General features: G+C 50.5%; 6 protein-coding genes across 6 annotated transcripts; 3 read left to right on the top strand and 3 right to left on the bottom strand.

The window, feature by feature from the left end:
- Positions 1 to 452: 452 nt before the first annotated feature.
- Positions 453 to 2686, bottom strand: N7511_009229 (uncharacterized protein; the record flags this gene model as incomplete). The annotated part of the gene is made up of 5 exons (XM_057131606.1): positions 453 to 905; positions 980 to 1203; positions 1266 to 1564; positions 1620 to 1786; positions 1856 to 2686. 5 exons carry the CDS (start codon positions 2684 to 2686, stop codon positions 453 to 455), a joined length of 1974 nt encoding a protein of 657 aa, XP_056979594.1.
- Positions 2687 to 3660: 974 nt separating this feature from the next.
- Positions 3661 to 4560, top strand: N7511_009228 (uncharacterized protein; the record flags this gene model as incomplete). The annotated part of the gene is made up of 1 exon (XM_057131605.1): positions 3661 to 4560. The coding sequence occupies one exon, from the start codon at positions 3661 to 3663 to the stop codon at positions 4558 to 4560; it is 900 nt and encodes a 299-aa protein (XP_056979593.1).
- Positions 4561 to 4952: 392 nt separating this feature from the next.
- On the bottom strand, positions 4953 to 6035 carry N7511_009227 (uncharacterized protein; the record flags this gene model as incomplete). The annotated part of the gene is made up of 2 exons (XM_057131604.1): positions 4953 to 5590; positions 5654 to 6035. 2 exons carry the CDS (start codon positions 6033 to 6035, stop codon positions 4953 to 4955), a joined length of 1020 nt encoding a protein of 339 aa, XP_056979592.1.
- Positions 6036 to 6663: 628 nt separating this feature from the next.
- Positions 6664 to 8708, bottom strand: N7511_009226 (putative MFS phosphate transporter; the record flags this gene model as incomplete). The annotated part of the gene is made up of 2 exons (XM_057131603.1): positions 6664 to 8167; positions 8224 to 8708. The coding sequence occupies 2 exons, from the start codon at positions 8706 to 8708 to the stop codon at positions 6664 to 6666; spliced, it is 1989 nt and encodes a 662-aa protein (XP_056979591.1).
- A 3346-nt stretch (positions 8709 to 12054) lies between these two features.
- N7511_009225 (SUR7/PalI family protein) lies at positions 12055 to 13232 on the top strand (the record flags this gene model as incomplete). Its single annotated transcript, XM_057131602.1, has 3 exons — positions 12055 to 12180; positions 12255 to 12656; positions 12975 to 13232. 3 exons carry the CDS (start codon positions 12055 to 12057, stop codon positions 13230 to 13232), a joined length of 786 nt encoding a protein of 261 aa, XP_056979590.1.
- Positions 13233 to 14527: 1295 nt separating this feature from the next.
- N7511_009224 (mannitol-1-phosphate 5-dehydrogenase) lies at positions 14528 to 15694 on the top strand (the record flags this gene model as incomplete). Its single annotated transcript, XM_057131601.1, has 1 exon — positions 14528 to 15694. One exon carries the CDS (start codon positions 14528 to 14530, stop codon positions 15692 to 15694), a length of 1167 nt encoding a protein of 388 aa, XP_056979589.1.
- Between the last annotated feature and the right edge of the window lies 1 nt (position 15695).

Genomic DNA, 15695 nt, shown 5'->3' with positions numbered 1-15695 from the left:
CGATCAATCACTGGTCCCGCTGATATATCCCCTCTAGAAGTTGGAAAATATTAGCTAAGTATATCAGGTTGTAGAAGGGCCAGTTGAACGGTTTTTTTATTGCTTGTTGGGGTTAGCTGTTATATTAGATCAAATATAAGCTGCCACGGAGCTAATGATGAATCCGAGATTTAGGTAATAAGAGGTTTCTTATAATTATTTAAGCAGTGATCTTCGTGTGCCTCACCCATCATACTGTTGTGGGTTCAAATAAAACTTAAATAGGTCAGTTACAAGACAGCGTCTGGAACGCTCTAGTCGAGTTCCCAAAAGGAAACCAATCCTTTAGGGTTTCATGCCACTAAAGCCGCCAATTTATAAGTCATCGGCTCAGATTCCGTACATTCCGTTCTGTCTGTCTTGGTTCGTTGTGGATTCTAATGAATTCTTCATATTTGAAATGGAATTTCCGATTAACCAAAGGGCTCTATCAAAGGCCAAGAAAAGAACCCCTCTAGACTAATCATAGATGGGTCTATCCTCCATTGATCGTCAGTTCGCCCCGTATCCATGGTAGTCGACAGCGATTCAGAGACAGGGGCCGGAGCTGGAGGATGATTCAAAGCCCGATCGTGCCGGGCCGCGTTCAAATCTTCGTCCTCGCTGGATGTCGCATCACCTTCGATCTCCGAAGACTCGCCAATTGGCAAATCTAGACACATCTGACGTTGATTCAATTTCTTGAGTGCCAGTTCAATAGCAGAAATGGTACTAGCAATGGGCTCCCCTTCTCGCATTTGACGGAGATATTGAACTCCCATGTTGATCCAAGGCTGGTGGACTGCAATGGTGAACGGATCGTGTAGCATATCGCAGATCAACGCGAATACGGCACCTCCAATGAAAAACCCATGGTACCGAAGTTCCTTTAAGGGAAAAGATTCCATTAGCTACATTTTGATACCACTGAATGCATGAAAAAGACGAGGATTATGTATACCTGAACTGGTGGATTGATGGCCGAGGCTCGCGAAATATGGTGTATAGTATCTCGAGCTGCTGTGATCGCAATACTGCAGACCTCATTTAGCCATTGTGGTATCTTCAAATTCTGTCTGTGGGATGCATCGTTTTTCTTCTTGTTTGACTCGACAAACATTTTCTGCAACTTCACTCGAAGGATGAGAAATGGTCTATACGTTAACAGCAGTGTATGACAATACACTTGAGATATCTAGATTAATATTGGAAAGTTCTCGGCTTGAGAAAAGTGTGTGACGACTTACAAGATGTAAGAATAGTCTGGCAAATGCCCTTTTCTTGTCGAAAAAAGTCGCTATTCACGCCAACACCCATATTTTGTTTCATCAATGACTCAAACTCTGTGAGGTCCCGGCGGATCGAAGCAGCTGCCTGTCGAACTGGGCCGAATGAATTGTGTTGGCTGCCATATATCGCTTTTGCTGATCTCGACATGATTCTCGTCAGCCTGACGAGACAGAGAAGAAAGGGGTCGTCGGGGGCCTGTATTTCCATATCTTCCCACGAAAGAGAAGCCGGTCGCCCCAAGAAAAACGAAACCATTCTGTGAATATGGATCAGTCAGTAACTCTAACCCTGGATATCGAGTCTTCACCTACACTTCGAAGATGTACAACGCCCACATGGTGTTTCGGGTCTCGACAAAGCGTGGGTCAGAGATTGGCGTGATTCTGTGGAAGCCAGCAGACAACGCCTTTCGTGCAGCGGTCCCAAGGTGTAAATAGGCCGAATTTGGGTTACCCCTTTCATTTTGGAAGTGAGCGTACTGCTAATGTCAGAAGTCTTGATTAACCATGAGAACTCAGTCAAGGGAACTTATCATAAGAAGGGACACCTGGACCGTCTCGAGGTTAACTATCTCTGCCATAGTTGCCATATGGGTATGCACAGATTCGAATAAGTAATCTGCGAGGTGAAAATGCTCTGTATTAAGCGCAGCAATGGCCATCGCCATAAGCAGCACCTGATACTCTGCAGCCCCGGAGATTCGATAAGATACTTTATAGAGCTCATTCAGTCTCTCCTCGTAGACTTCTTGGGGCTGGAATGGCATTAAATAATAGAGTGTCTCCAAGAATCTGAACAGCAATGCCTTCGCCACAGGGTATGGGATGAAGATTGGTAATCCAGACCGTCTTCCACAGCTGCTTTCCCTATGAGAATCACTGTCAGATATTCCAAAAAAAATATCCCGAAATTTGAACATGTCCAGCCCCGCGTTTCCTTCTTCCACTGTTGTCGCGGTCACGCCGGATATCTCCTCGCCATAGCCTGGGATGAGGTCCCGATAGACAGTTTGCATCAAGGCAAAATGAGACGTTGGTCCATAATACAAGTGCATGAGACGTCCCGGCGATGCCAGGTGTGTTGCTGTCACGCTGCTCAGTGGTAAACTGGGATCTTTCATTCCCTCCCACATTGGCTGTGATAACCTGCGCGAAGCGGGCTCGGTGAATGCGGAGGGCAAGTGCTTCGCCTCTGGCCTCAAATGACACCTTTTGGGGCGGCGACGAGGCTTTTCTCGGTATATGCATGCGAAGGATCTCTCAGTGCACTTCGAGCAGGGTGTATTTCCATCGCAGCGGATTTTGCGAGAACGACATGGCTCGCAGGCTTTTGAAACTCTCCATTTCTGAGCCGATGGCGAGTCTCGAGTTGAAGACATCGGAGAATATCCAGTGGTATGATGGTCATCGACACTTTCGATCAAACTACCTGACAGCATTCAATTTCACAGTTTCTTCCTATTAAATGATAAACCTAACTATTGATAGAAGCTCCACGGCATTACAACTGCCAAGTCCGTATATGCCGTGCCTCGCGGATATACGGAAAAGCTGCATAATTCCATTGTCGTGTCGCATATTCGGAAATACAAACTAGAAAGCGGTTGGCTGCAATTGAAGACGTGGGACCTTGGTGGTGTGGGACGCGTGGGACGCTCAAATGCAGACGAGTTTGGTCCAAGGTTGGCTTATTTTCTTCTATGTTATGCACCTTATGAATCTTATGAAGAGTACAGAACATTCATATTCGAATATCAAATCCTCTGCCATTGACAATAGTTAGGTTTCCTAGCTTTTACTAAGAAGCATGCTTTGCGACGCGTCGTTGACCCATTCAACATAGAACTCGTTACATGACGACACTACTCGAAAGCGAGGTTCCAGAGAACATTTCTCTCTGAAGCAATAAATCCTCGGCTCCGGGCTATACCCGCCGTGAAAACTCTCATGATCGTATTTACTATTGATGATCTCACTACGCTTCTTGGCGGAGGACCACTTTCCCGACTTCAGAGGAATCGACTGGGATTCCAAAAGCGTCCAACCCCTAGATGACAGGTCAGATGCACAGTCGCTTAAGAAAATCATGAGGCTAGACAACTGTTCTCGAACCGGTCGATGTCTATACGAGACGGCAGAGACGGCCGAACGCGATCGGTAACGAATGGGAACAAAACGCCACTCCGCAAATGTTCAAGCGAACCGATTCTCAGTCCCAACATGACGGGTATGACTGATATGGTCCATTCGGGATAGAGAGCAAAGGCTTCTATTTAATAGTACAGTTGATTCAAATAATGCAAGCAATATTCAAATTCAAATCTCGGGGTTTCAATCAAGAGAGCCCTTCCAAATGCACCTCAACTCGATTAGTATCAGCCTATACATAGGCCTCAGCACCTTGGTCCTTGAATTGGGCTCTGCACAAACTACTGACACCCCAGGCGGATTAATTCCACCGTGCACAACCGCACAAATCGAAAAGGGCGGCGTCACAAACTGCGCCTGCGTCGCAGGAAAGGACAAGGGAGAGCAGCCTGGCGACAAGTGCAACAAATGCGATATAGGACTATGTAACAAGACACCCCAGCAGTCAGTGAGCCGACTGAGTGCCTGTTACCAGGGATGCACGGACGCCAACCATCCCTGCAACTCATGCTTCATCTGGTTCAAGTCCGTCTGCGAATGCCAGCAGAACGGGAACTGCGCCAGCTTCCTCTCAGCCAAGGGCGACTCCACCTGGATCAAGATAGCTCACGACCGGCTGATCACGACAACGACACACACCCCAGGCATTCTCGAGCTGCACTCCGAAGCACCCTGGCAATTTGGCCAGAGCGGCCTTGTTCGGGATTCAAAGGCGTTGACTATCAACTCGGTCAGCACACGCACCCAGGAGCAGATTCATATTCATGACTGTCCGGTCTTGGATGATCCGAAGAAGCTCCTAGCGAAGCAGAATTATGCCGATTTCGATAATATTGCTCCCATCAAGCATATGCCTGGCCCGGATCCATGGCAGTGCAAGGTTAACTCGAACAAAGGCCAGGATATTGACAGAGTAACGACGGATTTACAGAATTTCATTGCCAAACATCCTGACTGCACCCACAATATTGGAGCTGCTGTTGTGGTGGACTCGAATGACCGGACTTGGATGTGTATCACCACAGATGCGGATCCTACTCAGTATACCTTCTGTAGCAAGGATCCTAAGAGCCTAGGGGTAGAGGAAGGAGATGCTATCGGTTGAGACGGTGGAAAATGGTAAATTTGCCATTGTGCTAAAGACAACCGGGGAATGAGCTGTGTTTGGGATGTATGGAAACGTTGGGTCGTTGGCTGTTGAAACAAAAGGAGATCAAAGAGCTAGCTGATCACATTTCTCTATTTACCTTGCCGCATTCTGTATTTGACTTCCATCCAAATTGATCAAGGTCTATCTGTTGCTTGGACGTCAGCTGGTCATTTTCAATAATTGTATAATTTCAGGTCAGTACACTTCATCGGAAGAAATCGATATGCGCGCCACAAAGAAACCGGCTGGAAGAATCAAGGCCTGCAGAAATCTTAGATAACCAAGCGCGTAGTCAAAAGTGGCAAAATAGTCAAAAGTATCCAACAATGCCTCCCTCCCATCGTTTGTTACCATAGTTCCAACGTAAGGAAACGGGTTGCTGTCCGCGGGTCATCGATCAGGATTAGTGACCTGACCAAATTATTAACCGATTGACCAAACAGATAGAAGCATAGCCACCGGTGCATACTAACCTTTAAGATCCTCCTTGAATAATCATGGAAATCATCAATGCTCCCATTGATCTTGCGACACTCAGCAAGATAGTCACCATCGAACCGAGAATTGACCCTCGAAGCTTCGTGGCCGAAATCCCCAGAACCATCAGCATAATCCACTCCATTTTCCTGGGCGTTTCGCTTTCTGCTTCGCCATCTCCAGAGAAAGAAGGCGCCGATCACGAGAGCTGCGCCTCCGCATGCTCCGACGACGACACCGACGATTAGAGCGGTATTACCGCTATTGCTACTATTGCTTTTCTGGATGTCTTCCGCATCTTCTGTGCTATGGTCACTTGCGGGAGTATTATCATTATTCGATGGGTGTGTCTCAGCGCTTGAAGTTGCCGCTGCCGTTGCCTTTGAAGTTGCCTTTGAAGTTGCCGTTGAAGTCGAAGTCGAAGTTGAAGCTGAGTTAGCGTCAACCGCGACGCCATCCTTTCCCGGCAGGCCGGTAGAATAAACCGAAAAGAGACCCTCACCACCACCTGCACAACACCCCAATCAGCATGGGTGAAAGCGAAAGGAAAGGAAAGGAAGGTCATGCATACAGACATCCTCCGCAAACCCGGGACAAATAGTCTGACACTTCTGCTTCACGACCCGGTTCTCTGACGGGGGCAGGCCATTCCCACAGAGACATTCATAGCCCTGTAGGGCAAAGGTCGCGGCATTATGATTCCCACATTCCGTCAGACACCATCCGAAACTCTGGTAGAGGTGGGAGGTTCGATTGGTGAAGGTTTCGCTTGTGGAGTAGCAGCCTATGTAATTCAAAGCCGGGGCTCGTTTGGGGATTGTCTCTTCGTTATTATGGGGGTTAATGTTCTGGTTGCGATCGGGAGTGGCGAGCGCCAAGGTTGGGGGGAGGAGGAGGGTTGAGAGAGTTAGGGTTAGTGTTAGTGTTGTGGTTGGAGGTGGTGTTGATATCATGACTGTAGGGTGCCAGGGAAATCCTGGGTGATTGTTAATTGTTAGAGAGAGGTGAGGGTGTTAAAAGGTACTGAGGGTATGTTTCATTCAGAATGTAGAACAGTTCATGGGATGGGAGGGTGGTTTATATGTGTTCGTATTGTCGTATTGGCATTGGTTCTATCCACGGGTGTCGGGGGCTGATGTACGGGGTGTCTATGGTAGCAAAGCGAGAACGAGACCGAGCGGAGGAACCTCGATGTTCATTGTTAGAATCAGGAATATGATGTAATTCTTTACAGTTCTTCTACTGATATGAAAGGCGAAGAAAAGAAGAAAGAAAGAAAAGCAGGATGTCTGTCTAGTCAAGCCGCGACCGATCAGTTCACGCTCAAATGCTCAAGCTCGGTTTAGAGTCCTGTTTACCAAGGAAAAAAGGTTGATCATTGTCAAGGTTCAATTGAGGGGTATGAGGTATCAATATCTAATAGCGATGTGGTAAAAGCGACAAGGTGCTCCAGCTGATTTTATGCAGCAATATTCATAGCAAGCGTAGAAGCTCGACAAAAAGCAACGCGATGTATATCCAGTATTTTGACCGTAAAAAAAAAACAGGTAAGAAAATATATGTACTGTAAGCAACAGCTTATTAAGACTTCTCATTCAAGTTTTCCTCCGATTCGCTCTCGGCGGGAGGAGGCAGGGTGAAGTTGTCCTGCTTGGTCACCTTCTTCTCCATACCCTTGAACATGGGGCTGGTACGGTGGAAGTAGGTGTGCACGTGGCCTTCGAGCAGAGAATCGTCGGTGTCGAAGTTGTTCTCGTTCTCCTTCTCGGTGACCTTCTGGGCCATGGCAGCCTCCCACTCGGCACGGTACTCCTCGACCTTCTGTTGGTAGTCGAGCTCGGCGTTGTAGTAGCGGCCCTTGCGGAGGATGTAGCGCTCGTACCATGACAGGTGCTTGGGGTGCACGGCGGGTCCGTGGTAGTCCTCCTCGCGACCCTGGCGGAGGTACTCCCAGCGACGCTCCTGCTCCTTCAGATCCAGACCAGTGGTATCGGGGAGGAAGAAGGCAGTGATCAGAGCACCAGCCAGACCGAACCAGGGAACAACGTAGAACTTGGTCTGGGTGTCGATGTAGTTGTACAGGACGGAGGCGAGAAGAGCACCGGCCTTACCCCAGGCAGCGGACATACCGTGAGCGGAAGCACGGATAGGTGTGGGGAAGACCTCGGCAGCGACCAGGAAGGAGACGGAGTTGGGACCGAACTGGTTGAAGAAAGAGCTGAGGAAGTACATTGCCTGGAAAGACTTGATGTTCTCGGGGCGTTGGTAGTACTCAAAGTTGAAGGCGGGGACAACGAAGAGGATGAAGCAGAGGAGGAAACCGACAATCTGCATCCACTTGCGACCATAAAGCTTGTTATCGATCAAGAAAGAGGCCATGTAGTATCCGCACAGCGAAACACCGACGTTGACCAAGTTCCACAGCCAGGTAGGCATGACCGACGAGGAGGCAGGGCTGATGACCTTGATGAACTCGCTCTGGAAGAGCTTGTTACCGTAAAAGAAGACATCGTTGGCGAACCAGCCGCCAGCAGTGGCAAAGATACGGGCACCGAAGTACTTGAAAGTGAGCTTCAGAGACTGGGCATCGTAACCGGTAACAGAGGCCTTCTTCTTCGCGGCGGAGAGCTGCTTGCTGGCTGCCTTCATATGGTAGGCACGGTAGTACACAAGCCACAGAGTGCCAACAGCGGGAATGGCGAAGGAAACACGGTAGGTCCACTGGACGGCAACGGTGGAGTAAGGGTTGTTGCCACTACCGTGGTGGAAGCAAAGCAACAGGATGATGAGCAGGACCTGGTTGAAGAATTGACCCCAACCCTGCATCAAGAAAGCACTGGTGACCTTGCGTCCACGATGCAGACGATCCTCCTTTGTAGAGACCTTTCCAGAGCCGACAGCGTTCTCCATACCACTGGTGGCGGTCATGGGGTACTCGCCACCCACACCGATACCGTAGATGAACAGACACCAAGCATAGCAAATAACCCAACCATTTTCGGTAGTACCCCAGGCGGCAGTCAACATAATCAGACCGAGAAGCATGATCGCGGCATCCTGAATGAGACCCCAGCGACGACCAATCCTATTTTCCGTTAGTCTCCGAGATCCGAAGAATATCCGAATTTTGGCAGAGCTTACCAGTCACCGAGCACTCCCACCAAAATCTGTCCGACGATAATACCAATGATTTCCAAGTAGTCGACAGCATTAATCCAGCCCTTGCTGCAAATTTCGTGTGTGTCCCAGCAAGTGGGGAAAGCCTTTTGGAAGAGCGGCTTGATGTTACCGATGGAGAAAAGCACGTAACCTTCCAGACCGAGACCGGCACCGGGCAGGACCATATTGCGGAAGTAGTAGGAGACCGGTGAGAGCGGATCTTCCTTCACCATGGACCAGATGCCGCTCAGTTCGCGCTTGGCCTCTTTGTTATCATAGGAAGTCACAAACCCGATCTTCTTGAACAAGGGTAGGTCGGCCCAGTAGGTACCCTCGGGGGTGTAACTGTCATCGGGACGAATGAGGGAGTCGAAAGCACCCTTCTCATTGATATCCATATCCTCCAGCGGGTTATGATCTCCCGACATATCAGGCCCATGGGGGGCACGAGGTCCAAAGTCGGCCATGGTGAGCTCTTTTGGGTGGGAAGAGAATCTCTTTTTCGATAAGAGTTTGCCGAGAGTATTGGCAAGATCAATTCCACCGAATTGGGAGGGGAGGAGGGGGGGGGGAGGAAGTCGAGATGACCACAAGAGAGAGCGTGGCTGACTGCAAGCCAAGTTCGTGGCGATCAGCTTCTTATAAGAAAGAAAGAGTGGGAAGAGTCGAAAAGAGCACATGTAATGGCGGCCATTTCTGATAAGTCGGTGGCGGACTCCACTTCGGGTCCAGCAAAAAAAAAAAAAAAGAGCGAAAAGAATCCTCGGATGAAGTTTGTCTGGCCGAAAGCAGATAAAGTGGGGCGTCAGGGCTGCACTGGAGCTGCCGCAAGCCAATCAAAAATGCACGTGGGGGCAGAATCTGAACGCTGATCGCCACCGCCTGCGGTTCACAGCAGATCTTGCGGGGACTCACACAACGTTAGCATCACACGGTGTGTACTCGATACTCTGCCAGTACTGTACGGACGGCAGTCAATGGCTTCAATGGGGTCCAAAAAACCACTTTCTGTCGATCTACGGGGGAAATGTATCCTAATAGAATCTCTTCCTGGACTCACAATTCCACAGATACACTTTTTACACTGGACCCAGATAACCCGGGTGGCGCCAGCATCGCTTCTCGAATCCCTGTCACTCTCGCTCAGGCACACGTGCACACTTTCCGGGGCGGGCAGTGGATAAATGCCAGTCGACTCTGATAGGTGCGGCAACAATCTCATCCCAAACGGGCTGGGCCCCCCTTGACGTAGAGTCTCCCGCCAAGAGAACTCGGGGGTCTCTCCATGCAGGATCTCGGACCACTCACAGCCCGCAATTCACCCATGTGCTCCTCCTCCGCATCTCCCTCTCAACGTCAACTCACCTCGCTGCCCACACGTGGGAGCACTCGCGTGTCCAACAGCGGCCAACACCCAATGAATCTCAGCCAGATCGAGGGCTAGAATCTCATGGCGGATTCCTAACCCTTGAAAAAAAAGCCCTTCCAACTCAATTTATACGCTTAGACACATAGTCTGAATCACACACGCGACCAATTCCATCCATGTCACCCAGATCAACGCCAGAAAGTCTTCGTCGCCTTGGCTAAGGCTTGCTTCACGCCTTGAGCTCGTTTTCAGTAAAGCCATGCACGTCAAGCCTTCGAGATTGCAAGCGAGGCGTCGCCAAGTGAGCTTCTACAAGGCTTGGTGCGGCTGCCAGCGAGACTCGCACGTGCTCCTCATCCGCGTCTATTGCTGGTCGATAGATGGGATCAGCCAACACGCATCAAACGTAACCCTGTTTCGGGGGATGGTCTGCTTCCAGTAGGTGGTTTGAGAGATTGCAATCTACAATATGGAGTGACTGTGCTCCCTTCCGCTGGTCCCGACAGCTATGCCTTGCGTACCACACGCTCGCTTGCATACTGTACTTGCGCTTGGTCGTCCGTTTTATTTTATTTTACTTTGTTTCAGGGGCTACCTTGCGTGGAGCTGGCCGATCTTCAGCTCATGTAAATGTACTGCTCCGAAACTATCTCCTGGTGTTTGATCTACCAGCCAATAGGTGTGTCTTGATGACATTCCTGCTCGTGTTGGATATCCGGCCCCTCTCTCAATACAGTAGGTCCCGTCTCCCTGCATCGCCCGACACGAGAGATGCATGCATCAGATTCCTTCTCGGAAGTGGATGCCTTCTGGAACGCCCCCCGTTCTATTACTTGCATGACTCCACCAGCTCTTTCATTTCGTGGATTGGCAGCGTCACCGTACCGGTTCACCGTAATCCCGTCCAGAAGTCTGCCGGCATCTCCGAAACTCACAGATCCAACCGTCGACCGTAAAAACTAGCTCAAGACCCATTTTCTGCCCATCATCACATCGATAGCATAATCATAATCATTTCCGTTCGGGGCGCAACTCCACCTCCTTGCAGTAGTCCAGACCCTGCCTCGGATCTATTGAACTCAGCCATATGGTTCTCCGTAGGCACACCACAACCGCACTTGGCGCTCGTTTGAACGTGAAAGCTCCCGGATAATCGGATACTAGTGTTCCAGCATGCCACTGGCTATCCTTGGCTTTCAGCTCGTCTCACGAACATGTATCTGCCTGCCAGTGGGCGTTGCCCGTGGTTGTACGGCGACTCTTCATAGGGCTGTCTATACTACTAGCATATGATGCGGTGTCACTGTGCCCCAGGAGCTTTCATCAAATGACCGTCTGGTTCATTGATCGCTTACCTGTTTGCTGGATTTGGTGCAGCTTTATGGGCTGGACTCGGATGTTACTGTTTCCCTCGGGTCAGATGGGTGGTGGGCGATTTATGATGAGTTACACGATTCTGTTTGTGGGCTACTGGGTAAGCTATGATTGATGACTTTCTTAAATTTGGGTTGGGCTTACTCTTCCTGTGGACCTGGGATTTCGCTAATGTTTGAGTGATAGAGTTGCCTGGGTGGTCACCGTTGGCGTTGCAAGCTGATGGTCGCATCGACACATACAAACACAAAACACTGTTAGCATCTCACAGGATTCAGAAAATCAAACGATTGAATTACGAACCCCCGACTTTGAAAGAATATCCGCTTTGCGTGGTGAATATTGCTTGAATAGAGTCATAGAGTTGGGTCGCGACCTCATCCATGCAATCTAGGGCAACAATGCCAACTCTACAATAATTTACAAAATAACTGACTACCACCCCCAGCCTACTCCTAGAATTTCCAAGACCCTAGAGTTTCCAAGACCCCAGGATTTTCTGCATCCCCGAAAGTTCCCATAAGTCGGCACCAAAGCCCCGTGGCTGGCAGCATTCCTGAAGCGGGCAGGGCCAGCCTCATCGTCCTCCCTTCAATCCGAACTCAGAACCTTTCAGCCATCATACTCAAGCCTGGCATTTCTGACAGCAGCAATTCCAATAGCAAGTGCTCTGGTGCATCATGTGTCAGATGTACATACCATGAGGAAATTCAAATCTGCTCTACTCGCCAGAACATGCCCATCCCCTCTGATCCCCTTTGACACGCCCACGTCTGGAATGATTGTATAGTGAGAAATCTGCGACCGATCCATACCCCACATTTGAGATGCTGGTATATAAGGATAATGAGTCCGGCTGAATCACAGATTCTCATCCAGGCATCGAGTAACTCAAGCTTATCTCCGTGACTATACCACTTGCGACAGCTTCAGCTATCCCGGTCTATGCTCACATCGAAGTGATCTCAATTCTGTCCTGTCACACTCAACGTGACGCTATCCACTCAATCGCAGCTACTCTCGCCCAAACAGAACTATACAAAAGCGGAGACAGACGAACACGCGCCAAAATGGCCCTGATAGACTTCAAAGCCCTATTCCCAACAATAACAGCCTTCGTCGCATTCATAATCACACTCCTGTGCCTCTTCGCCGGCACACAGAAGAACTTTCTCGATGACGCCGATCTGCTAACGGTACGCCCTGTCCACACCCATCCTCACCCCGGACTATATCCCCTGCATGGAGATGTCCAAGCTAACCCCGTCAGCTCTACACCCCATCCACGACGCCATCAGCATCAGCATCAGCCCAAGAGACTGTCACACACGACTTCTACTCAGTGCACATTATGTCCTACTGCAGCGGCCAGCTAGGCACGACAGACCCAAGCGCAGGCGTCACGCGCAACGTGACCGCCTGCTCAGACCGCACGATCTTGTTCGCCTTCGACCCGACGCAAGCCTGGCCGAAAGAGGCCACCCACGGCGCCGAGCTGGACTGGCCGCGTGTCATTGCGGATGATTTTCATGCTTTCCGTATGACTAGTCGGGCTATGGCTGTGCTTTACTGTGTCGGGGTTGGTGTTCTGGGCGCTATGCTTATTGGCAGGGTTATTGGGGTTGTGAAACCGTGGGGTGGGATGGGATTTTTGGAATTTGGAGGGTTGACTGTGAGTATTTCTTTTTCCTCTTTCTCATCCTCGCTCTCGTTCTTTCTACTTCTGCTGTGTTTCTGCATCCGAGAGACGTCTGGCTGTGAGACTCGGAGACGATAAGAGTGAGATGGTCAGATGATATGATATTCCCCGGATTCGGGATTCGGGGTGTGTCTGTGCTGTGCATGTATTCCCCGGAATATGATATCGCCCACTCTCACTCTCACTCTCATCTTACTCTGATAGCTATGACTACGGCTTGGACCGTGATGAGGGCTGTGTCTATGACTCGGTGGACAGAATACGAACCGTGGCTAACAATCCCATCTCCAGTTCGCGTCATTCAGCATAACCATCGCATCGATAATCGCAACCGTGCTCGCCTTTGAATTCGTAGCCCTCATCAACGCCCACGGCAAAGGCTCCAACGTGTCCGCCCGCTACGGCGAAAAGTTCCTTGGAATGACTTGGGCCGCAGTGGGGCTCCTCCTCGCCGGCAGTGTAGCGTCGTTTGTGAACGTGTTCATTCGCGCGCCAGCGGCGCCTGCACCTGCAGTTGAGAAGGACTTGGACTCGGACTTGGAGGGGTAGTAACCCCCTCCCCTCCAAGGAAAAAAATAAGGGGGGGACACTGAACAGGAACGAAAATGAAACAAAAAGCACGGGGAAATGAAAGTGAGCCAGTCGGAGGTCTGATAGCAACCACTGGGATGAGGGGGGAGAGGACTGGGGACGGGGGGGACGGGGTATGATCGGGCCAACTCGCTCATTCCCATTTCCAATTTAGATATTTGTATTCGAAGCGTGAATGAAATACTACCTTGATGAGCCCAATCTGACTTAGGTGGTAATGGGTGAAATTGCAGTTGCCAATCCGGCCGCTTGCTTATGCTAGGGGGGCAGTGTAGCCAATGGGTGGGATGAGGGAAGTGTGAGTTTTGGGGGGTGTGGTTCACGATAGGCAACAGTAAGAAACAAAGCGTCCAAAGAAGATTCGAGTCTAGTCTGGATTGGGTCTGTCTACATGTATACAGAACACCATGGATGATGCTGGAATCGAGGGAAATTCAGGAGTTCGAGACTCATTTAGAGACTCTTTAGTGACGGGCAAAACTGGGTCTGCCGTTAGCCGACGTCACCACTGTGGAGACGATGGGTAGTATAGAGCAGAGAACGATGAGAGATGAATGTTATTGTCTGAAGTAACTGTAGTAACTATAGTCACTAGTCACTATAAAAGACTGTTTCATGTTGGGCTATAACCATTTCCATTATGCCTGTGCTGTACAGGCTCAGGACCGCAGGACCACTGTACTCCGGGCATGAGATGGTTTTCGTCCCGGTCTGCCGGCTGGTGACTCCGGCTTAGCCCCGAACTGCCAAGGTTGTCACTGGTTGCACGTCAAAGCGCGAATGCGGAGGGAATGCGGGAATGAGGGAATAGGGATGAGGGATTAGGCATGAGGGAATGTGAGTGTAGGCGGGTTTTCCCGGGCTCAACAGCCCATCCTCGGTGAACGGTTCAGGCCCTTCCTCTGAACTAAACGGAGACGGGGCAGTCGGGCAGGACAGGAGAGAGAGAGAGAAACGGGAATCGAATGGTCGAGATTGCCGGAGTGGGGGAAAGTTGGCTCGGAAAATGACTATGACGGTTCCAAACAAGGCGGAGGCTAGTCCCGGGATATCTATGAAGTCATGGGCTTCACGGCGCTGGGGCTTGGATCGTGATATCGCTCTGGCCTGAGTTTAAATAGCTGCGTGTTTCCCCTCTGATTTGCGGTTTCCAAATTAGTCCATAGTCCCTTCTCTATCTGAACTTCCTCGATCCTCTTGCCTTTATCTTCTACTTCTACTTCTACTTCTACTTCTACTCCTCACTATTCATCATGGAGAAAAAGGCAATTCACTTTGGCGGTGGTAACATCGGCCGTGGCTTTGTCGCCGAGTTTCTGCACTCAGCTGGCTTCGAGGTCGTCTTTGTTGATGTCATGGATGCCATCATCTCCTCCCTACAGAACACCAAGTCCTACCAAGTCACCGAGGTCAGTGAAGAGGGTGAGAACACCAAGACCATCACCAACTACCGTGCCATCAACTCCAAGACACATGAAGCCGATGTCATCAAGGAAATCGCCACGGCCGAAATCGTGACCTGTGCCGTGGGCCCCAACATCCTCAAGTTCATCGCCCCCGTCATTGCCAAGGGTATCGATGCCCGGACTGACTCCCACCCATTGGCGGTCATTGCCTGCGAGAACGCGATTGGTGCCACGGATACCCTACATGGATTCATCAAGAACAACACTGCCGCAGACCGTGTGGATTCTATGCCAGACCGAGCCCGTTTTGCCAACTCGGCCATCGACCGCATCGTCCCTGCTCAGGCGGCAGATGCCGGTCTCAATGTGCGCATCGAGAAGTTCTACGAGTGGGCGGTGGAGAAGACACCCTTTGGCACTTTTGGCCACCCCGACATCCCAGCCATCCACTGGGTTAGCCACCTTGAGCCCTACATTGAGCGCAAGCTGTTCACTGTCAACACGAGCCATGCCACTGCTGCTTACTACGGATATCACCTCGGCAAGAAGACTATTGCCGAGGCAATGAGAGATGACTACATTCGCGGGATCGTCCGTGATGTTCTCCAAGAGACGGCTGCCCTCATCGTCGACAAGCACGAAATTAGCGCCCCCGAGCAGCAGGAGTACGTGGAGACGATCATCGCCCGCATTTCCAACCACCACCTCGAAGACACGGTAGAGCGCGTGGGTCGTGCTCCCATGCGCAAGGTCTCCCGCAAGGAGCGATTCATTGGACCGGCTGCACAGCTGGCGGAGCGTGGAGGAAAGTTCGACTCGTTGATGGGATCTGTTGAGATGGCCCTGCGGTTCCAGAACGTCGAGGGAGACGAAGAGAGTGTGGAACTCGCCAAGGTGCTCAAGGAGAACTCGCCTGCAGATGCAGCCATTGCACTCACTGGCCTAGACCGTGACCACCCTCTATTCCCCCATGTGGTCAAGGTCGTCGACGGTGTACAATGCGACGCAAAGTAGG

Source organism: Penicillium nucicola (assembly GCF_028828085.1).
Source record: "Penicillium nucicola strain IBT 29836 chromosome Unknown utg000010l, whole genome shotgun sequence".
In the NCBI taxonomy this organism is placed as follows: domain Eukaryota; kingdom Fungi; phylum Ascomycota; class Eurotiomycetes; order Eurotiales; family Aspergillaceae; genus Penicillium; species Penicillium nucicola.
This window is presented reverse-complemented; position numbering and strand designations above follow the sequence as displayed.